This window comes from Pseudopipra pipra, chromosome 11 (genome assembly GCF_036250125.1).
Source record: "Pseudopipra pipra isolate bDixPip1 chromosome 11, bDixPip1.hap1, whole genome shotgun sequence".
Lineage (NCBI taxonomy): Eukaryota > Metazoa > Chordata > Aves > Passeriformes > Pipridae > Pseudopipra > Pseudopipra pipra.
The window spans coordinates 22008982-22033274 of NC_087559.1; the positions used below are offsets into that span (position 1 = coordinate 22008982).

Below are 24293 nucleotides of genomic sequence, written 5' to 3' on the forward strand. Positions count from 1 at the left end.
AGTCATCATCCCCTTAACGGGGAGTTTTCAACTTTGCTCTAAAGCCCGTTTGAAATGGAATTGTTTTGGGAATGAATCATCCCCACAGTGCTTCACTGTCAGTAGTCACAGCCTGGTGGTTCCCAGATGAAGGAATTCACCCGTTCAGGGCTCAGCTGACAGGGCTGCGGTGCCAGGTGAGGCCGGGTGCCCTCTGGAGCTCAGCAAATCATTTGCCAGGAGGATCAAAAGCAGCGGCATCTTTTACTCCTTACATTCTCATTACTTGCTCTGCTTATATTCTACTCACAGACAATGCATCATATTTACTTTTATGATTTTTAATCTAATGGGAAATAAGGCTAGGACAGTATTAAATTATTTTTAAATTGCCTGCCAAATTATCATATAATTCCATGGAGTATTATTTATAATTGATGTTCACTTTTTTAATGGATGGTCAGAAAAAATATTGACTTTCATGTTAACATGATACAGATTTGAGGTAAAATATCTTTTAATTTGACAGCCGACTGTATACCTTCTAGATTATACAATTAAGAAAAAGCAATTAAGACAAATTAGCTAAGGAAAACACACAAATCAAAGGATAATTACGACTCTAAGTTAAAAATAATGAAGTGCAAATATTTATTTCATTATCTGACTCACTAGTAACAGAGAAAAACAAAATAAATGTCTTTTAAATGATTGCTACTTACTCTTGGTTTATCCAGGCCAAAGGTGCTATCCTGTGCTCTTCTAATTTGTTGTGCTTTAGCCCAATGACATTGATGTTTCTCGTGTGGTTAAAGCAAATTTCTGACACTTCTTCAATTTGATTATTTTCAAGATACAACTCCTGTAAGTGCATTTGGGAAGAAAATTTGTGAGGTTAAAATATACTGGTTTTCCTGCTCCAAATTCAGAATACAGCTGTTACCTGCCCTCCACATTCCCTGGGATATCTCCTGATTCCTGAATCTGAACCAGAGGCAGTTTGTAGCTGGAATGTGACCTTCAGGAACACAGTGTTTCAAAGCAATTGTTTCGTTTTCTCATTTGTGAGAATACAGGTTGCTTTGAAAGGTCAAATAGAAAAAGAATTGTATCTTTTGGGGTCTTTTTGGTTTGTTTGGTTTTTTGGGGTTTGCTTGGTGGTTTTTTTGGTCGGTTGGTTGGGCTTTTTTGGTTGTTTTGTTTTCTTTTTACCTCGAGAGTGGCAGGAAGACCTTGTGGGATAATTCTAAATTTATTCCTTCCCAGTCGCAAATAACAAAGACTTTTCAAAGGATAAAAGGCCAAAGGACTGACATTGGCTTCACTAAGTTTATTTCCTTCTAATTCCAGAGTGACCAAGTTCTTTAAACCTGAGGAGAAAAAGTGGGAATTTCTGTTAGTTAATGCCAGCTCATGGCTTGTTAGAATGCACATTTGTATCATAAAAGTGTTAAACATCACTCAGAAGAGTTCACAGCAATGAAAAATGTGGTGAAGGGATTTCATTGTCTCATAATCATAGAATTATCTTGTTTATAACTTTGCAGAGCTTTGGAGATTGAGCACAGCTTTATTTATAGTTTCCTCTCCCGGTTGGGATGGAAAGGGCGGCAGCTGCAGCCCTTGGATAGTGCTCCCATTTTTCCTGGTTGTGCAGCTGATGTGCAGGGCCCTGGGTGGGTGCTGACCTTTGTGCAGCTGCCCAGGGATCCCCAGGGATCCCCCCGGGGCTCCAGCCACCAATGGGACAATGGGAATATTCTCTTCCCTTGGGCTCACGTGCTGAGAGCCCCCAGTGGATTATCCCGTTCCTCCTCCTCCGCATCCAAGTGCAGGGCACAGGGAGAATCATGTTACCAGGACAGATTATTTCAGAATAAAAAGTTTCTCATCCACAATCCAAATCACTTCCACAGGGAGAATCAGTGGGGATCAGGGCATGGTACCAGGACAGATTATTTCAGAATAAAAAGTTTCTCATCCACAAATAATCCAAATCACTTCCTTTCCACAGAAGGCTTGTATTGCTCCTCCTGACAGCACAGTTTGGGGATTTTAAACTAAAAGGCTCCTGCAGCCCTTGGCCCAAGTTTTCTTAGTGTTTAGATTGCTCCAGAATGAGCTGTGGCACTAAACTGATCCAGTTTAGATGGGACCCTGTTGGCAGGAGATCAAAGGATAAAAAAGTCCATCAAATTATGACATGCATAGTCCCCTTTCTTTTTTCTTTCTTTCTTTCTTTTTTCTATCAACCCACATTTAACTTGGCTTAGAATGATCATGGTTAACTCCAATTATATTCTACTTTATTTTTCACACATATCAAATTCCATTCACTTTAGTGCAATTTAAAAATAATTAATGTATTTTCACCACACATGAAACCATCAGGTCACAGATCAGGAGAGTAGGTATCTTCAACATATTTCAAATCCATCTCTACTTAGTAACCTTAAATATAAACTTCTCTGGGAGAGGAGCAGTTGCATGAGAAGGGAAAATGTAATTTTAAAAAACTTCATCATGTAAAGGCTTTTGTTGCCTTTTGAAACCAGGGCACACAAAGCCAACAATTACTTTTCTGCCTTTATCAAACCAGATGCATTTGGTTGAACACTCTCCTTTTCAAATTCATTTTAAGCTTTTCACATGATCAGTATTAGTTTTCTAAATACCTTTTAGGCCATCTTCATCAATGGCATGAAGGTGGTTGTCATTTATTTTTATTTCTTCCAAAGTTGATGGCAGTTCAGAGGGAATATGGACCAGCAGATTTCCATCCAAGTACAAACGTTTTAGCTTTTTCAGGATCTTAATCATAGGGATGAAGAAGAAAACTTAGATTATCCAAGTGTAAAATATATAGTTAAATATACAGTGTAATCAGAGTTAAGTTTTTCTTACACGTGTTTTTTTGAAGATTTTCAGCAGCAATGCACTAGTATCCAGAGTCTAATTAATTGGTTTCTTTCTGCTAAATATATATAAATGTGCCAGTTGATGCCATGTGTAATTGGAAGGGTTTGACTGAGCACATCAGATCCCACAGCCATCCAACATCAGTGTTTGCATCAGTGCTGCTCCCTGTGAATCCTGTAGGCATTGCCTCACCACAGTACACAGCATTTAGGGGTTCAAAATACAAACATATATAAATAATGTGTTTATACTCTTCATTTGTGGGCAAATCGCTGCTTTTCTGTCAGTCAGTAAATTTACTCAGGCAGAAGGACAGCAACTCTTTCAGTGACTGAGGAGTTTTATGACTGAAGCCAGGAATTGATGCAATATCAAAAAATTGTCTGTCTTGTTGTTTAACATTTAATACTTGGTGAATGTAATTTATAAATTCCTAGGTATTCTTGATTATGATGAGAAATTTATTGGAATAGCCAGGTTTAACTGGCTACTTTAATTGTAATTATAGAATGGTTACTTGTAAGAGGTGCAAACTGGTTTGGATCCATAAACTGAAAAGCAGGAAAAAACATTCCTTTAAAGCAGTAATTAGTGAGAGGATGGTAGAAGAGTTAAGCTTTCTTACTTTGAATGCTTTTGGACCTATGCCAGGAGAGGTAATATTATTTTTACTCAGATCAATCCATTCCAAGTTGGGTATCCCGTTGAATGCTTCATCTGAGATAGTGGTGATGCTGTTTCCTAGGACAGAATTCAGGAAAAAGGTTTGAGTTATGAAATACAGTCTGCATCTGAATTGTGTAGTGTTGTACATGGAAAATATGTTACAGAAATAGTTGTGTACAGTAATCATGTGGAGATATGTTCATAAAACATCAGTAAGCAAATTTGGCATTTTTAATTTATTGTTTTGGAGGCTTAGCTGTAAAATTCAATCCAATACATTTTTATGATAAGGAGCAAAAAAGTATTACAGTTCTGCATTTAAGTATGAATAATGTTATGGAAGTCATGCAAAGTAGACCCATTAGTTACCTGTAAGGTCTAAACTTGTGAGATCTGGATCTGAGATTGGTGGTATTTGTGTAAGTTTGGCATTAATGCAGCTTACTGTGGTGTCTGAGGTGGAACATCCAGATGGCAAAGGAGGAGCTTCCACGGGTGGAAGAGGAATTGGGAAATGAGATGGAATTTGGAAAGGCCCATCATCTTCCTCGCTGTCAGAATGCAGTTCCTCTGCTGCAGCTCCTGTTCTTGTGCTGGGCCTCTTCCCTCTGCCACGGCCTTTGTGCTTCTGGCGATTCCTTTTGCCTTTCCTTTTCCTTTTCTTTTCGCCCTTTCTGTGACCCTCCTTAACCTCTGTCACTTCTGTTTGGAGCACTTCATCCTTTCCAGTCTGAGTCCTTGCTGATGGCAAGACATTGGTGATATCAAGGTCACTGGGTTCTGGAGAGTCTCCAGACAACTCACTTATGTCATCCAGTGAAATAATACTTGAATTCAAAGAGGAGCCTGAGCAGAGCAATGAGAACATAAAAAACCAAACCAAAACAACACAAAAGAGTCTGGTAAGAAACTAAAATTGGAGTGAACATTGTGCCCCACATATAGTAAATATATAATGGCTATAGAATAGTATTCCTCTTAGAATATGGTTTGAATGAATGAAAATAATGTCTTAGATTGCTGCTTGACAAAAGAGAAATACTTTACTGAGAAATGGTTGAGCACTACAGAACAGTTTGTGCACAGGTGGGATTTATGGTAGCTCCAGAAAGAAGGTGGGAAAATTATTATAGCCTTCATTAGCTTCCTTTCTGAGTTAATATTAGTTAGTTTTTTGTGTTGAGGGAGGAAAAATAGTATGTCTGGGAGCAGGAGGTAATTTGGATAAAATTCACAAAGGTTAAGGCTTGTTCTCTGCAAGGGACTGTCAGGTGAGGAGCTGGCTGCAGGTGGGGATCTCACCAGGGAGATGCATTAACTCCATTACCAAAATGCAGTTTTTACTTGCATAATAGGGCAATTCTAATAAAAGGAGTTTAATTGTTTCAATCAGCGTGACTTCTAGTTCTACAGTTAATTCCTGTGGTGTCTCATCTCAGAGTATTTCAGTGTCACATGCACACACACACAGGGCTAAATAACATTATTATGGTAAGAGCAGGTTGAGTTCAGTACTTTGCAGACATAAGATACTGGGAGTGGGGGGAGGAAATCACATTTCATCTTCATCTCCTCCATTCCTTTTCTTTTCAAAAGTACTGATTTTATTTAAATGTTGTTAGAGAAGCAAGATCACGGTTCTGTTGCTCCTCTTGTGAGTTAACTTTCATATCTTGATTTATGTCAGACAGCTGCACGTTTTTACACTCCTGGCAAAGATCGACCGGTCTGTGTGTCTAAGACATTACCAATGGCCAGTAGGTACTGACTGCTGTGTTCCATACCAGTATCAGAGCACACTGGGCAGCACTCCCCCTCGGGTGTGACGGTGTGGGGACATCTCAAGGGGTGGCACATGGCTGTGTCACAGATCACCTGTCCCTGGGAGCAGAGGCAGGTGACGCAGGGCCGGGGAGACCAGACGGCTTTGTCGAACATGATCATCCCGTTGGCTGAGCACTGCCCCTTCTTCCCTGGGGACAGAACACGGACAACTGGGGTCAGGCAGCTCCAACTGAAAGCAGACCAACAGTGTTCATTGAAAACTTTGGAAAGAGGCACTGCTACTGAGGGGCTTTAGCATGGCAGTTCCTCTTTCCTCTCCACCCTTAGCAGAAATCACAGATCTCCATGGAAGTTGTGCACAGATACAGTTGAGAAAGAAGCAAGTTTTCCTTGGAGTTAAAATAAGTCATGCAGAACTTGAATATTTTTACAGACCTCCTTCTGTTTCTCTGTTGTTCACTAGACATTTTTTCTAATACCTTGCACATTGAATAAGACAGTTTTGTTAAGGCTCTGTGGAACCAGGAAAGTAACAATATTTAAGTTACAGTGACTCTTCATAGGCTTGATGGAAGTCAAGTCCATTCTGTGGTGACTGGTGGGATGGCAAACATCTCCCCTTCCCTGTAATTTCCTTTGTCTGAAAAAACCCTGTTTACTAGGAAAGTAGCAAGCTAAAATAACTTGTGCTAATAAACACTGCCTCCAAAGTTTCTGGGCATTAATCTACAAAAAAAAAGAGATTTCCCCAGGTTACAAGTTGAAATTTTCAGAAAGAAACGTAGGTTCCTTTTGTAAGCTCTACCCAGATATTCAGCAGGCAAGACATTTGGAGGTGTAAAGACCTGGGAAGGAAACTAATCCAAGTCCCTTTCCTTCCAGTGATGGAGTTTACCCAGCAAAGGTTTCCCTGGACAGTTCTCACATAATGCTTTTCTTTTTGGTCTTTTGAGAAAAGGAAAGCCAAGGCTGAGATTCTTCACCCCATGCAGACCTTCCTATTTTTGAGTGCACCTCTAAATGTGGTGAGAATCTGAACTCCCTGCCTACCTTCCTTTTCCTCTGTGGTTAACCTGAGAATGCATTGCTGAAGTGTTGTTTCAAGCTGAAAAACCATTTCTAAGTTACTTTTTACTTCCCTGCATATAAAGAAAAAAAAAGTTCTCTTTTCCTCTTCAGTTTGACTTTCTCCTTCTGATGAAGGCTGTATAATGCAGTGGCAAAACCTTCTCTCCTCTGAATTTGCATGCCAAGTGTATCATTTGTGATACACTAATTGTCTTTGGAGGGGTTGTTTGCAGGGTTTGTTTTCCCACACTCCACCCTGGTCCTCAATTTTAAGAAGAGTACTCAGGATAGCCTCAAAATGTCCTTGAAAGATTATTGTAAATATTAGGTTTGAAGTGTCTGTGGAATTAGTATTTGTCTCAAAATGAGGCATTTTGCAAAGTCCTTCAAGGCAGTCGGACTGTCACCTTCATAACAAAGGTCTTCTTCTGCCCTTCTATTTAAAGACCATTGGGTATGAACCTGTTTCTAGAACAAAAATTAATTATCAGAATTATCCAGTTTGGATGTTCCTCAATATTTTGTATATTTTTAATCATGCTTTGATTTAAGTTACTCTCAGGATGGAAAAAGCGAGAAATTAACGTTTTGAACAGTTGCATCTTGTTTTTTTCAGGGGTCTGGGATATCTGTGCCTCATTTCAGCCACATAAAGTTGTGCTCTAATCTACTGAAACCACGTTAAGTGGAGGAGGAGAGGCCCAGGCCAAATGTTAGTTGGCTCTAAGTCCCTTGTCACTCTACCCAGGTATCTGTAATCCAGCTGTTTGCTGGATCCTGACTTCTGGTTTTTATGTGCTTGCCAGGAAGCCACAATATTTCTTTTAAATAATTTCCAAAGGAAACACAAAAAGAATGCTGCACTTTCTCATGTTAAACAATAAAACATCAGCTGTTCCAGAGGAGCGTGATCTGGCTCGAGGAGGAAATTCTTCTGTGCTTCCTAAAATTCTTTAGGTTGTTTTAGCTGTTAGACTGCATCTGAAGTTGGTGCAAATCTGTCTGAATAAGCATAAAGATATGAGTTATCAGACTTGGCCTCTGCAGGCTTCTGTAACAATTTATCTTGTTTTCTGTGGACATGGGAGTTACTTGATCTGGCAGGACACGGGTGTGCTCAAAGAGGGACCTTGTGGTGCATTGCAGAGCTGCTCTCTGGCATTGTGGAATTCACAGAAAACTCTTGTGGGACACAATAAAGGCTGGGCTGAGGTGCTCCTTAAATATCCTGGCCCCTGAGGAACTTCACAGGGAGAAGTGGGGATCAAGAGGTATTAGAAATAGTGCAAGAGTGAACATCCTATTCTGCTCTGCTTAATGGACAGGCTGCAAAGGACAAACAGCTGCAAATGTTGTGCTGAACTGTTTGATTTAATTTAAATACTCACGTGATTTTTACCTGGAGGAAGGAGATATGTCTGGTTACTGTAAAACCTTCATTTAACTGTTAATTTTCATTCTGCATAAATCTGTAATTTTATTTTTTTTTTCTTTTTAGGCTACTAAGAGCAAAACAAGTAGCTAGGATAGTTGAAATTGAGGTTTGGATTGCATTTTCTTCTATTCTGGAGCATGATTAATAATAGTGTTCTATTATTTAATAGGCTCTGTTTTTTCCAAATCTGACATGAACTTGAAAAAATTTTGAACTTTAAAAGCTAGACTAAAAAATACCTTGTGGTTCAAGTCTTTGGCAGATGTGCACAGGACTTTTAACCTTTGGAAATATGGTGTAAATTCAGCGTGAAGTTCCAAATAAAATGAGTTCAGTGGTTTTAGCTCAGCTTTTGGATGCAAATCCAGATAGAGAGAAACAAGTGGGGTGGGGAGGGGGAAGAGCTGTGCATTATTTCAGCATGACTGATGGTCCTGACAGAGACACTGGAATATCTTACATGGAGTGTCTGCTACTTATGTGGTATTTTCCTCTATTTAATTTTAAAAATATTTTTAAATTAGAGGTTTGACGTTAGTAATGTGTATAATATTGTAATACACACTGGAAATGCCATGGTCAGGAGTTTTGCTACTTTGGCCATTAAAATCCCTGACTTTAAAGGACTTTATTTCAAACAGTTCAGCTGTTCTCAAAGTGAGGACTCACAACAAATAGTAATTATTATTACTAAATAATAATTTAGTAATGGCTAAAATGTGTTTGGCCATTTGAGAACTATGAACCTGGTGGACATGCCTCTTGGGAGACACACTGAAAGGCTTAACTTTGTGCTTATAAAATAGGTTATTATCACTTTATGCAGATTAGTGGTTATCAGGACATTGTACTTTTTTTCCATAAAGTTCATTAAATTGCATATAATGATTTTACTTATTGTGTGATCTCCTGGTGCTGGAATGGAAGTATCCATGTCTTTATTAGCTGTAGAGTGGACACAACCTCGTATTGAGTCCTCACAAAATCCCATTGTCTTTCTTTTCTTCAACCCTCAAACTTCCTTCTATGAAAAGAAGTGTTGAACATCTCAGTAATTTTCAACTGGTTAATAACTGTGGTTTCAAAATTGGGAAGTACTGATAGTGCTGTTCAGAATTTGTTATTTTCAGAAGGGATCACTGGTTGTTAAACTTAATTTCCTGCTTTGTGAGTCATAATTTCCCATTTGTGACGTTGAACATAAAATCACAACATCCTAGAGCAAGAGTTCTGCCTTTTTTGTTGCACTGAGAACCAAAGAGACACTTAACAACTATCAGTTCTCAATCCCTGACTAGTCTTGTATTCTTTGAGGAGATTTAGAGAGGCCTGACACAATTACCAAGACAGGTTTCAGTAAAGATCAGTGAAATTATACTTTCTGCCTGTTTGTTTTTTAAGGCATCAAATCCTCTTCCCTACCTCTCCTTCAAAAACCATAAAATATATATTAGTGCAGCAATGTGAGAACCTCTAGATCACCAAAAAGGCAAGTTTTACATAAATCATACTGTTGAACTTCTCTTAATTAAATTTGGATTTTTAATACAGATGGAGCATGAGTGACCTTGTGTTGAATGACTGGGGTTTTTCTCTCAGCTCAGTTTTCTAATGCAGGTTTCATATTGCAACTCTTGCTGTGTGTTATTAAGTTATTTACAAAGTAAAGAATTACTCTTGAAATATTGCATGTAGACGTGGTTTGAGTGCTGCCTATCAAAAATACAGCAACAAAAAATAATAGAACTTAAATTCATTTTAATTAACACTGGTGTTATTGGTATTAATCCCTCCATGAAATGTTAATTGACTTAGGAGATATGTCAAGCAATAAATTCTTCAAAATAGTCTTCAAGCTTGTTACACATTTGAAATTGTGAAAATATCCCAACAAATTTTTTATTAGTTAAGATCAAATGATAATGCAAAAAAATTGTGGAAAATATTAGTTACCTGGCAAAGCAGGATTTAACTAAAAAGCCTCATATGCCAAACCCCAAAATTACTGTGAAAGGCCACAGCTCTTTGAAGAATTTCTATGTTTCATTTAAAATCAAGAGAAAAATGAGCCCACCCTGAGCAGCAGAGGGGCTTTGCTCTTACCTGGCAGGACACTGTAGCTGGACTCGTGTTCCCCCAACCCCACGAGGGAGTCGAACACTCCCATGACGCTGTCGTCGATGTCAATGAGGGGGATCCCGGGCTCTGGGGGCTCCATCCTTGGCTGCCTCGGGATCCTGTGCCCTGCCAGGGAGCCCCTTCCCAGGCCTCGGGGGTGCATCCTCCTGCTGTGCCTCCCGGGAAGGGCTCTGCCTTCACCGGGACAAAAATCAACAGCCAGGGAGACGAGCAGGAAAGAGCAGAGCAGTGCTGTCGCCTGCATGGCCTCGGGTGTCCCAGAGAGTATCCTGGAACGGGGAAAAGAGGAAAATTAGATACCTGCAGAGCTGGCAGGACTGTGGCAATCCTAGGGCACTTCTCCGAGCAGGTGGAGCAATACATGGGAGGTATAACCAAGCTTCCCCTTGGGAAGAAATTGCCCTGTGAGGCCTGAAGTAACTAACCTGAATTTAGTGGTTCTCTGCCCTCACGGGCAATAGTCAGACTCAAATAGGTGCTGGCTTTGGGGTTGCATTTGAAGAGGTGGTTTGGATTTGCAGGGCCAGCAGGCATTTGCAATTCCATAATTGTTACTGCTCCCAGCAATGGAGCTCTTGGGAATTCTGTGAGGTGTTCCTTCCCTTTTTTTTTTGATTGCTAATATTTCTTCCAGATTGTTGTAACTTCTGAACATGGGAATGGCAAACTAAGAGAAAAATGCCATATTTGTTTCTGATGTGATGCCCCAAATGCTTTTGGCTTGGCATTTCTGTGTAAGGGATTTTTCCTCATAGATGAAGAGATATCTTCCATTTCTGGCCATCCTCTTCTCCAACAGGATCTGTTTGGTTCTGCAGAGGAGACCTTTGGGAAGTTTGGTCACAATAGTGCTATTTCCCCGTTGTATTAAGCACAGGCAATCTAAAAAGGTTGATCTATAATGGGTTGTGCTCTGCATTTACTTTTTAAGCAAATCAAAACAATTGTGTATCTTGAGCCTTCTTATGCTCGTGACAGAAAAATTCCATTGCCTGTCACCAATAGGTGGCATTCCAAAACAGAGCAGCCAGGATTCAGGAGTGTGCAGAGGAAGCACATCCAGCAGGGGATTTGCTGCACCAGTGTGGAAATAGGGCCCTGCATATCCCAGGTTATCAATGATGTGTCAAAGCTCTGTTGCACAATTCTTCCATAAAGGAGATGCTCTTGGCCTGTGGCCTATTTTAACTGAGACAGCAGAGGCAGAAAACACTCGTGTTCTTGTGGTGGTGAGAATTAGAGAAGAACCTGAGACTTGGAGCACTTCATCTTCATCAAAGACAAGGCTTTGAGCATGTCCACAGTTCTTCTCCAAGGAAGCCTTGAGGGGATTAAAAAATGCTTTTTCCTGATGCTCATCAGTCTGGTTTATATGTCAACTTTATATTTTATAAATGCAAGATAGTTTCATTTCAGGAGCTGGAACTGTGGTTTTACCTGCATCAGATTTTGTTAAAAAGCTTGTTCATCTTGGTATTTATATAACAGATCAAATTTTTGGTACAACTTTTGGTTTATGCTTAGCTGTTCTTTAACATAAGACACACGATTGATTGCATATTTTTCATGCTTTCCATGGGATAATTCTCATATTCTTTTTATTCTCACATTTTAAAATGGGAAGTTGGGAGGAAATAAGCTGAAGCCAGGATGCATTTTACTTCTTTTTAATATTGTAGTTTCTGTGCTCAACTATTTTAGCTTTAAAATGTTATAGGAGATCTAGATATTAATTTGCAGAATTTGAAGTTAATGTTTTTGTTTCCATATAAAGGGGATTTGAAATGCAAATGTCTCACACAAATCCTCACAGCATCTCATGTAAGGACAAGGTTCTGAAATGAATCCAGGCTTCAGTTTGCTGCTTGCTACCCATCAGAAATCAGTCATTCCAAAATGCCAGACAGACTCTATCCTGGGCCTTTATTTACAGAAATCACTGTTAATTAACGTATCAAATAGATGCAGGAGCTTGTGCTCTGCACTGAAAATGCCTGTTCTTGTTCAGAAAGTGCTTATTTCTGAGCACCTCAGGACAAGTGACCTCATGCTTTGGTTTCTGACTTACTTGGTAATGACGGGCTATAAAATTACCCAGTAAACTTGTGTTCCCCAGCTTTGGCTGACACACACAAAGAGCCCTCGGGGAAAAGGCAATGTAAAAAGAAAAGTCTTGGACATGTGTGTTCAGTCTGTCGAGTTACTGACATCTTAATTATGGGCACATTTTTCTAGGATACTTTATAATCACACTGCAGTTACAATGCTGCTACATTACAGTTGGGCTTTTTTAACATTTAACCATTTCTTCCTGTCGCCAGAGGCACATAATGGCATGACTGAAATACTTTCCCATTTTCCATGTATTTTTAGAAGTCAGGAATAACATAGGGTGAATTACATTATATTTACTGTACAAAAGATGTTTCGCTGTGAACTTCAATAAAAGGTAAAATTCTGTAGCAAATCAAATTATCTTAAAGTGACACATCTTTTTATAAAATACTTTATAAGTACGAGTAAAAAAACCTCAAAAACAAAATAACAGAAAATACATACCATACCCTCCCAAATAATATGTCTTTATAAACTAATCCTGTTCATATATGTGAGTTTATATGCTGTATTTTCACACCAATTTAACTCTTCAGTACTGAAAGCTTAATATTGCTACTTTCAGCCAAATGGAGTTCTTTGCATGCAAAACACTGGGCTACTGAGTTTCTTTCTTTGGCTCATTTAACAAGTGTTGTCTCACATTTTAAGGCCCAAATTGTGAAAGCCTTAAGGGCACTGGGCCTTTCCTGGCCATGACTGGGATCCTCGGATCATCTCTCAGGAATTTCTATTTAGTACACGGCCAGCCAACTTCTGATTTGGGGAAAATTCAGCCTATTCAACTGAGGATTTTTGTAATAAATGATTACATAGTAAAATAAAATTATAGGTAGCCATTATAATGAATTTATGATATGTTTGTGTTGCCAGATACTCTCAACGTGGCTGCATTGCTATACTTTTTTTAATTTTACCCCAAATGTTTAATCAGGCACAGTATGTGAAGGCATCTTTATTATCTTTTTTACCATGTGTTCAGAAGTTTGTAGCTTTCAAAATGTTTATCTTCAGTAAGTTCAGCTGTTCTGTTAATGGAAATAGTTAATTTCTAAAGGAGAGACCCTTTAGAAATCCCAGAGTATCAGAATTTATTAAATAATCCATTTTTATCTACTCAGTCTAAATTCAAACACGTTTCTAAGATGTCAGCATTATTTCTCATGACACACAGGGGTTAAAGTGCTTTACCAAGATTTTTCACATACTCTTTACATTTATTGCACAGAAATGAGTTACATTTAGCCAAAACCTAATCACACTCTCCATTAAAGTTGGATGTGCGTGGCAAACATTAACACAGAGCAAGCAGATCAACGGGTGCTGCACACTACATCCAGAAAAGCATTTCTGTCCAGTACAGCTAAACATAGCTCACGTTATTTCACACATATTTGCAAAGTTAACATGAAGTTTAAGCCATTCAACACCATGCTTTAAGCAGTAATTTAAAATGGAAAACATTTTACCTTGTAATCTAACCTAACAGCAGATTCTGCTTGCTGTCATTTAGTCTCCCGCTGCAACTGAAACAGAACCACAGTGATATCTTTAAAACAAACAGAGACACGCTTGGGGTTGTTGAAACATGTGGGACGATTCCTTTAGTTAGGTCTGGAACAGCTCCTTTCCCTGGGGGCAAACGCTGCTCGGTTCTGGGCGCGGAGGATCAGCCCGTGCCGGTGCTCGGAGCACTCGAACCTCACTCCAGGCAAAGGCAAAGCAGCACAATGTGCTCGGTCCCGAGGCTGACAAGGCACAGCTGGGAATCCTCTGCCAGCACTTACAGTTGCATAAGGAACAGGAAAGTGGAGTGTTTTCAAAAGAAACAATCAAAAAGAAAAAATGTGTATTTTATTCTGTTCTGGTTTATGGATTTAGAAGTTTAGTTTCCAAATGGTATGGCTTTAATGTAGATTTATTTAAAAGAATAAGATATAATGCAGTTTGGCAAATGTAGCCTTAACAGAAAGACATTTATTAAAGTTAGAACTTTTTTCTTCAATTCATATTTTCTTAATCCACTCCTGCCCTTCAAGCCTGTAATCTATAAGCAGCAAACCTTTTTGTTGAAGTTTTAGCATGGAAAATGTTTCTTTTGTCCACTTACAGCAATGATTTCACCATAAGTTGTAGCTTATGGATGGAAAATAAAACGACCGAAGCACTTTCCCTTCATTTTTTTCCTTTGTAAGGCTAATTACATCCTGAAACATGATCCTGAAGCACAGCTCTGCAGAGCTGCAGTGAAGTTAGGAATCCAAGTAGGAGAAGTGAGGGTGAGGGAAGGGAGGGAGTGATGGTACGTTACCACAAGTCCTTGGTGTGCCAGCAGAGCCTTCTCCTGCATCCCCAGATATTGCAGCTGCAGTGTCCGGGTGGGATGAGTGGGGTGGTGGGTCTGCTGAGCTTCAGAAATGACAAATTTACCTGGGAGGCAGAGTTGTCTGAGCTCTTCTGACATTAAAAATTTGTCGTTTGGTTGAACTCACACTCTGAGGAATGTTTAGACAGATAGTCATGGACTGGTATAACCATTGAGTTGACCATAATTGTTGGCAGTATGTGGTGGAAAGATACTGGGAAAACACATTGTCTCTTAAAATAGTCATTCACTTCCTACTGTGCTCTGCTGTGCAAAGGCAAAAGAAGGAATATTAAACTTTTGTACTTTATCTGGAGCTGTTTAAAAGGAATGGAGGCAGTCACACTTAACAAATGGAGATGGCTTCTGAAATGAGGGCACGGCTCAGGACCTGTGCTGAAAGCATTGGGCTGTAAAGGGAGAGTTGAACAGTTCTTTGAAAACAAGTGTGGAAAAGAGCAGCAAATTAGATCATCTTGTCAGGGTTGTGCATGTCAGGTGAAAGACTTTGTGTTTAAACAATGGTGTATTTATTAGAGATAAAAGTGGTGGCATTCACTTCAGTGTATATTTAAATGCAGCTTCTTATGCTTCTGATGCCTTTGTGCATGTGAAGCTCTGGTTCAGTGCATCTGCTTTGGATGTGGCATCTCTGACCATGAATTCTAGTAGATCCTTGAAGCTGGATTTCTTAGCTTATGTCATCTCTGTAATTTTTGAAAGGTCAATGTCTTTCAGAAGCTTTTCAGAGCTGAGTGGGACACAGTCTTGTCCCTGCTAGATCATACAGTGAAAATCCTAAATCCTCTAAGCAGATTGAAGGATCTCTGAAGGTGTTACTGAATCTACACCTCTCTTATGAAGACAGGTTGAGAGAGTTGGGGCTGTTCAGCCTGGAGAAGAGAAGGCTTTGGGGAGACCTTAGAGCCCCTTCCAGTGCCTAAAGGGGCTCCAAGAGAGCTGGAGAGGGACTTTGGACAAGGGTCTGGAGTGACAGGACAAGGGGGAATGACCTTAAGCTGAGGAGGGCAGACTTAAATTAGATATTAGGAGGAATTTCTTCCCTGTGAGGGTGGGGAGGCCCTGGCCCAGGTTGCCCAGAGAAGTTGTGGATGCCCATCCCTGGAAATGTTGAAGGACAGGTTGGACAGGGCTTGGAGAGACTTGGGCTAGTGGAAGGTGTCCCTGCCCATGGCAGGAGGTTGCAAGGAGGTGATCTTTAGGGTCCCTTCCAACCCAAACCATTCCATGATTCTATGAATCAGTGAGAGTCCTGGAAGCATCATAGTTCAGGTGGTGTCCATATTTAGCCTTTCTTTTGGCTGCCTTTAAGTCACCTTTCTCCTTTAATGTTCAGACCAAAATGAAGTTTCTCCAATATTGTATCTGGTGCCATTTAAAATATCTAAACAAAAGCCTCTTGTACTGAACAAATAAATAATGTCATCTGTTCTCCTTCATCCCTCTAATTACCTGGAGCCAGTGTGGCTTTGTGATCTTGGCAGAGCCTGCCATTAGTATGAAGGAGAATATGCCTGGGAGGCCCTTGCTTAGCTTTTGCTCAACTTTTATTAAGGAAGAAATAAAGGCAGTTGGAGGGATCTGCAAAGACAGTTCCCTCTTCACGAAAATGGCATTACACCTTCCTGCAATGAGCAGTGACACTTGAAAATTGTCACTTGAAAATTAAGCTGTTAAAGACCAACCCATTGTTATGTGGTATCGGGAGGGTTTGGGATTTTTAGTTTGGAAAACTGTTGTCTGAGAATGGATATCATATGCCACATTTCAATAATTAGATATTAGTTTTAATTTTGTTAAATATTGTTTTAATACTGTTATTTACATTAAAATCTTCCACACAAACTTGCCTGTCATAATAACTAAAGAAAAAACACTGTATATTCTGCTAAACCTTCAGACTGGGACGTCCTTGCAAATGATTTTGGCCATAGGCAGTTCAGGCAGTTTGTGTTTGAGTGGAAAACGCTGCTGTATCCTCAGGGATCTAATCCTTGCTTGTGTTTATGGGAATAGTTGACTCTGAGAGCAGAGCCAGGTGCCAATATCTGCTTCATGTGCGTGCACTTTATGCCTGTCTATCCCACATGTATGGCCAGCATTGGAGTGAGTTATGCAATGGGAATGTTGCAGTCTGTCAAGGTGCCTTCCTGTGGAATGGTCTCCTTTGAGGGAAGAAGAGACACAGAGTAAGCAGTGACTAATAATTAGAGTAACTTTTTATTACTTTATATCTTAGGACAAACTGCCACTGTTGCTTCGTGTTTTGAGCAAGAGCCATAGGATGTGAGAAATGGATGTGAGAGCCTGGAGCCTCTGGCATGGATTCTTCTGAAAATATAGGCTGATCTCTTTTCCTTAAAGCTTGTTATTTGTAAAGGGACAAGGCTTTCCCTCTTGCTTTGCTGAAATTGTGGGAATTGTTCAAGGGAATCTTCTTCCGTCAAAAAGAGGGATTAGAATTTGGGTTGGCATCAGGCTTGTTTATAGTGGTTACAACAGTTTCTCATAACATCTCTCACTGGGCCTATTAGATGACAACCAGTAGTGGCAAAGGGGTTTTGAGCAATTCAATACAGTTGAAATACATTTGTTTTCTGTCTCTTCCTCAAAAGACCTGGTTTTCAGACATTGATCTAAATCTCACTTCTGTGGATCCCATGAGTTAAGGCAGCAACACTCCTGGACCCCACGCTGGTATAAAGTTATGGGTTTTTTAATTCTAGGTATTGTTAGTAATTGTAATCTGTTCACTATTCCTGCTGGAGTTTTCTGACCTGTCGCCACGTTAAGTAGAAATAAAGAATTAGAATCTTTTAAAAACTATACTGGGGGGGTGTATAAGAGCAAGTGTGCTTTTTAAACACATGCCATATGAATATTCCTTATGTCCCTAGTGTTAGCAGCCTAGTCAGGGCAATATGGAGCAACAGCAGGACACTTCCTTCTGGGATAGCAACAGAACTTGTTCCCCTCAGGGGGTAGTGAAACTATAGCCCTTTGTCCCAAAAAGTTGGATTTCTTAAGTATTGGTGCTCTTGGCACAGAATGGATTGAAACACAGACTTTAGATGATGTGTGTATATGTATTTATATATATATATATATATATTCAACTGATTCCCACAGAGTTTTAGAACTACATCCAGCATCAATGATGTATTGCTCTCCTCTACATCTGTATGTTTGTAGCCATTTCCTGAGGCAGCAATATTAGATAAAACTTGTTTTCTTGTGATATCTACCCTTGTACTAGGAGGAAATAGAAGAATATTTGTCAACTAGCAAATAATATTTTGTGATCTTATGGAATTGCTTCCAAAATGAGAGTGGCCACTGCTGCTTCTTCCTTCCCTAAGTGTAGCTTTCTACTCCACAACAGCAAATGGTAATTTTTCTGAATTTCCTGAGGGCATCAGTAGCCTCTTTTCCTTTCCCAGCAAGAGATATTAGTCAGTGTGCAATAGGACTATTGTTATTTTCCCTTTTATCAATTCTGCTTCTTTCTGTGGGAGCTGATGGTGGGAGGAAAAACATTCACTACTGTGTGTCTGTTCTAAACCTCACAGAGGGTAAAATTAATGTACAAGTTAATATAACAGAATCTGTGATGCTGAGAAGGGCTCATGGATTTTCAAATTCCATCTGAAAGGCCACTTAAATACAGGGAGCATCCTGAAACAGAGGAGGAATAACATCTGTTTCTTAAATGTCTTCAAAGTGCCTGAAGTGTAATACCTTAGCCATGGAAGAAAGCCAGAAGGCTGAAGGAATAGGAGGACATCTTAAAAATAAAAAGTCTTAAGCCAACTTAGGAAGTATAGAAAGTGTGGAGTTGAAGAGTCCAGAGTATAGAAAGAAGAGTTGAAGTAACTGGTTTTGATCAGGGCATACAGAGGCCAGGGAACCTCAGCTGTCCATCAGACCTTTTAAAAATGGAATCTTCTATCTGCATGGTGGCCAAACTAAACTGGAGCAGGACCAGCCTTCAGTGAGCCAATTCAGTGCCAGGGATAACCTGGCTGAGCAGAGTGGAGGAAAGGACACATTTCCTTCAGTCCCCTGGTACCTCCCAGCACTGCCTGACTGTCCTCCTGAGCTCCCCCAGTGAGTGTGCTCAGGGGTCAGCCAGTCCAACCTGCTGCCCAGAGCAGGGGAAGGCTGAACTCACAGCAGGGTTTTTTTCTCTTGGTTTCAAAAAACATCAAGGACAGAGTTTACCCAGCTTCTCTTGGCTGCCCAGATCGCATTACTTGCTTTCCCTTATTATATTCCCTTATTCCTTCTGCTCCCCTTTTCCCCTCACAAGTTCTTTTCTCGGCCATTTCAAAATGTACAGCCTGCCAAGGTTTGTAGCTTCCCTGTTGACCTAGTTTTGCAGACTTTTTACCTTTATTTAGTAATTATGGTATTGTTGTCCTGTCATTTTTCCTTGGAGCATCAAAGGAAAACTGCTACTACCCCTCCTCCCTTTTTAATTCTGGAATATTCTGCCTGTTCCCTGGTGAGTGGCACAACAGGTGAGGGAGGGCCACCTGCATACACAGGGTTTTCCTTTTGTTATCTCCAGTGTTCTGAAACTTTGTGGTCTCTTCCTCATGGTGCCAGAGGTGAGCAGTAGCCACACAAATGCAGAGCTGTTATACCTTTATATACATGAATTATATCAATTTCCTTATCGAGGGGGAACACCAAACCTCTGCATTTTATCCCCTGTTTCCATGTCTCACCCAGCACCAAGAGTACATTCTATAGCTTTAAATGTTCCCCAGTCATCCTTGTTTTTAATAGCTTTCTCCCATGTTATCATTAATGCACATTTTCTTATGCCTCCTGTTTTACTATGTTATTTACAGAAGGGCTGTGTTGAAGTTGGATCTATTATTTAATTTATTCCCAAAGCACTGATGAAAATATTATCTTTGTGAGTCAAAAACCACACCCACATTCAGGAATGTAAAGCTATTTCTGCTTTGTTCAGGAATTGGAAGGAAAAGAGACAACACTGAAAATTACAAGCAGTTCTTTTTTAACCTTTCAATGAAATAAAAGAATGGAATGATTTTTTTTTAAATTGCTTTACTCTTAGTTGTCATGATGAATCTTTGCAGTTGCTGGCTGATTTTGATCAGAGACAAAGCTGGAATCCTAAACTTTGAAATTACTCATGTGGTTTTGTTTTTTGTTTTAATCAAACCCAGAAGTTTACAGTTGGAAAAAAACAGCAGCGGCAGGAAAAAATTTATAACTGGTAAAGTCGGCCCAAAACATGAGATGTGGAATTTGGGATTGGCATTTCTGAAACCTGTAGCAGTTACTGCATTCCTTGTTGTAATCAGTGGTCACGGATATCCTTAAGGAAAAAAAAAATATAGGAAAAGAGAAAATGTTGCTGGTAAACCTGAAGAGATTTAAACACAGATTTTCCTCATGTATTTCAGAATGTTAACAATACGTTGCAAAAAGCATTGGGTGCTTCATTAGGTGGGAATAAACCTCAAATTGCAATCTGAGGTGTGTGTAACTGGGATCTATTTACCTAAAAAAGCTTCATTTCCCACTATATCTACATCCCAATTTCAGTTCTTCACTGCAGTAATGGAATATCTAAAATATTGGTTCCTCGTTCGTCCCGGTGGGTTCATTACTCAGGTTGATTCATTAGGATTAACTCTCTGAGGGCATTAATTATTTCCCCAACTTGGCCCCTCTTGGTCAGGTTTCCATTCACCCCCGTGTTTAGTTTGTGGTGGGTTTTTCTCGTGTTTTATCTAAAATGCCAATGAATGGACAGATGGAAGGAATTTGTAAAGGCTTTCTTCAGAGCTGCCTGAAATGTGAGGCCAGTGTGTCTCACATATTGCCTATAACTATGTACACAGTGAGGAAATTCAGTCCAATTTTTATTATATCATTGCCTAAAGCCTGGTCCCTGGGATGTTCCAAAGCAACTTGCCCACCTACCTTGAATAAATACAGCTTTAAAACCCTGGCCATTATAATTATGTGAACATATAAGATTTCCCCTGTCCTTCTGTCTTCCCTTTCAAATAGAATAACTTTTTTTGGGGTGGGTTCAAATGGTGACACTTCCCTGTATTTTGGGCAGTTCTATTGCAGGTATTTGCTGACTTGTATTTTTCCAAAATAATTAACAACTGAGCACGACTTTTGTGTGTCCCAGAGAGCACAGTGAGCTTGGTTTGGGGGTTGGGCTTTCTCATGTGCCTCTGTTGAGCATTGTTGCCCATCAATAATTATGAGGTTTCTAACTTTTTTGTCAGATAATCATATTTTGCAGCAGAAATACAAAAGATGGAGTCATTGGATTTTTTTTTTTTGTCCTTGCCACAGTTCACAAAATATTATCTCTGATTTCTTCTGTACCAGACCTTTGTATAAACTGAAGACTCTTTATACAAATACTTTTTGAATCTCTGTAAGATTATAGACTTGGATCTTTATTTTGGTAACTGCCCATTGAATTATGGGTATATAAATCTTTATCAAAAACATTGTTCTGAGATTTTCAGAGAAAAAAACCCCACCACATTACTGGTTTCATCCCAATAAATTTCTTATTGCTCAGAAATACCCTCTAAGAGGTTTTCCCTGTGGAGTTCTATCATAAAAATAGTTTTCACATGTAAACTACGAAGAATTCAGAATCTTTCAAATTTTGAAGGACAAAGCAACCTAACCAGTTGTTAAGTTTCTGGCAGAGTGCCATAAGCCTCCTGTGAGTCCTGACATTGCTTCTTATATTCCATTTTTTCCATAGGCAAGTACATCATCCCAGACCACAGGGACAGTGGTTCTCTTAAATAAAGACTGGGCTATAATGAACATACAGAAAATCTGTATTTTAAATACAGAAATTTAAATACAGAAAAATTATAACACTTTATCTGTGTGTGAATACTGAAAACAGGTTGTTTAGAATTCATTAAAAATAAGAATAGGTAATTATTCTGATGATCTTTCCCTATTTGTTTGCCCTTTTTCATTCGTTCTCCCTTTACTTGGTCGCACTTTTCCATTTCTAGGCGAAGTGGCCAAAAAAGTGTCCCTATAGAACACTCTAAACTTCTCTAAAAAGAGGATGCATCTTTTTATAAACTGATAATTACTAATGTTGCCACCTTAGATTGTATCAGCAGTGATGTGAGGAAACCAATAGCTGGTCTTACAGGTAAAACTCTTGGTTTGAGATGTCAGCGGGGACACAGGGTTGGGTTCCTGTGGCTTTCTGCTCATATCAGTTGGTTGGTGCCTCAGATGTTTTCCCATTTTAATACTGAGTAGGAATTAAGAGCAGGATGCCTCTCCACTGAGAGACTGTCTCAGGAAGGAGATGTAGACTGAGGACACAAATATTTTGAAGTATTTTAGTCTAAAAGAAGGATTAGTTGGCAGCCAGAGCAAGAAGATGCTTTGAGGAGGATAACAAAGTTTGCTTGTGGTTTCCTTTTAAATCTAAAAATTAGTTGTCTTTGCCTGTTGATTCATGTTTTTCCCATTACAAACAGTAGCATGAAATGGTTTGTTTGGGTGAATTAGTGGGCAGTGGCAAAAATTACTTGTACAGCAATTCTGCAGCTCCCAGTGAGAATGTGAGGGGGGAAATGGCAGAAGATATATGTGTGTGTGTGTGTGTGTTTGTAGACAAATCTAATTTTTAAATGTATCTTTTAATACCCTACTGCTATTTTTATGGTTATCACATTTCTAGATATTTATAATTCCACAGTGCACAAAATTCAGGATTGAGTACAAGTTGAAAACACCCCATGAAGTGATTAATTATATTTTTTTTATGATCTGACCAGCATTTGTGGCCAAAGGAGTTGTGTATTTCCTGATACTCCAGTACAGTTCCCCCCGTGTCATCTACATGAGGGAAATGTTAAAAAGGAAAAAACTCCTCTGATTCAGTAGGTTCTGTTATTCTGGATGACTCTGTGTGTGGTGTATAAACACGTCTTGTTGAAGAAGAACATTGGCGTTGTTTGGGCTTCTCTCAGAGCTCGGAGAGTCTTTGCCAATTTACATTTTTATGATGATTTCTATCTGTTCTTCACATTAAATCCTGTGTGTTCCCTTCCCTTTGCTGACTGGAGGGCTCATCAAATCACTGAAAAATGAGTTATTTCTGAAACACTGAGCTTTGTTTTCATGATACGAGATGATGATGAGAAGTTTGGGGCTGGGGAGAGTGAGAGGGGTTCCCTTGGAACTGCTAATTCCTGTTGTGTCTCCAAGCCCAGCCTTGGTCTTGCACTGTCCCCTGTGGAAATGCTTGCACAGCCCGGGGCTTTGTGTTTTGAAACCAAGTTATTTCTTTTGGAAAATGACAATCTGGATAAAAATCAACCACTACAGGACTGAGATACTGTTTAATTGCGGTAGGAAGGACATCCAAGTTTTCTATGAATGTCTCACCCCAAATCTCTCTGTGGCTCAGCCCAGCCCGGCCCTCCCGGGGCTGCTCCTGCCAGAGCTCCTTCCTCAGAAAGGTGTTCAGCCTTTGGCACTGCTGCCTGGAGAGCAGCTCTGGGGGGGAGTTGAGCAGGGTTTTTGACCTCTGAGTATTTCCCTTTCCCCAGTGTCAGTGCTCAAGTACTTTGGGAAGCCTTAGGAAATGTCCTGCAGGATTCACAATGAAAGGTGTGACAGTAATGCTGGAGTTCCCTGTTTGTCAGGTTGGGAAATGCTGGGATACAGAAAGTGGAGTAATGAGTCTGAGATGAGATGGACCATATTTGGGAACATGATGTTTGTGTACAGTAACATTGATTTATTATTTCCCTGGCAGGTTGGAGTGTGTTTGCAGCAACTCTGAGTGTGTTTAACTTATTTCCTCTTTATCAGTTGCTCATTTTCTATTTTGAAACATTTTGCCTCTTCTGCACTGCTCTGTTCATGATCCATTTACAAGCACATCAGTTGTGAGGTAACTTGAGTTTTAAGTGCTTAAATATCTGGAATGCTTCAACTGCCTTTTTTCCTTTTATGAGTGAATTTTTAAAAGATTGAGTTTGCTAAAACTAACTCACAGCTTCGCCATAAAACAGTCCAACAACTTGCAAGGGAGTACAAGGTATTTTCTAATTAGTAAGTATTAAAAAGTTTTGATTAAAACAAACCATATTTTAGTATAAGAATCATCAATTTACCAGCTCTTTGAATGGTGTCATAAATTAAAATCATACTAGTCTAGAATATAATATTACTATATTTTAGAGCAGGCTTTGATATCTAATTCTTTAGGAGTTGGACACAGTGATCTTTCTGGATCCCTTCCATCTCAGGATATTCTATTATTCTATGATTTATTTGCTACTTTTTCTTTGTTTCTGGCCTTTACTTCTATTACACAATGTGAGTTGTACAAGGGCGAATAAACCAGTTTTGTTTCAGAGAGTTGGGACATTTTATTTTGTATTCACAATGAGTACTTTGGTAACTGAACATTATGATATTTTTGTCTCGTGGAAATTAGCAGGAAGGATCCTGTGTGTTAATAAGGATTGAACTCTTAGACAGTAATTCTGAATTAGTAATTCTGAATCCCAGGGCAGTGGGATATGCTGGAAATGAGAAATGGGATTTTGGAGGTCTAGGAGCTGTAGAGCTATAACTGGAATAATTTTTCAGAGTCACAAATATGTTCATAGTCTAGACAGTGCTACTTCTGCACTGGCAGGGGCAGCTGCAAGAAGTGCAAGAGCTGATTCCAAAACAGAGAGGGGGGGAAATAGAAAAAGCCAAAGGTGAGGAATATGCTGGAGGCCTCAAATG

At 39.6% G+C, this 24293-nt stretch overlaps 2 protein-coding genes across 3 annotated transcripts in view; one reads left to right on the plus strand and one right to left on the minus strand.

The window, feature by feature from the left end:
* LOC135420049 (extracellular matrix protein 2-like) overlaps positions 1–13874 on the minus strand; it is a 46563-nt gene extending 32689 nt beyond the window's left edge. Inside the window, exons 1-8 of the mRNA XM_064667012.1 lie at positions 13576–13874; positions 9956–10260; positions 5349–5537; positions 3934–4410; positions 3524–3639; positions 2655–2790; positions 1192–1349; positions 702–841 (exon numbers count right to left, since the gene is read on the minus strand). Coding sequence (XP_064523082.1) covers positions 702–841; positions 1192–1349; positions 2655–2790; positions 3524–3639; positions 3934–4410; positions 5349–5537; positions 9956–10235 — 1496 coding nt within the window. The 5' untranslated portion in view covers positions 10236–10260; positions 13576–13874. The remainder of the gene's footprint in view (positions 1–701; positions 842–1191; positions 1350–2654; positions 2791–3523; positions 3640–3933; positions 4411–5348; positions 5538–9955; positions 10261–13575) is intronic.
* CENPP (centromere protein P) overlaps positions 1–24293 on the plus strand; it is a 127006-nt gene that overhangs the window by 87653 nt on the left and 15060 nt on the right. The window lies entirely within an intron of this gene.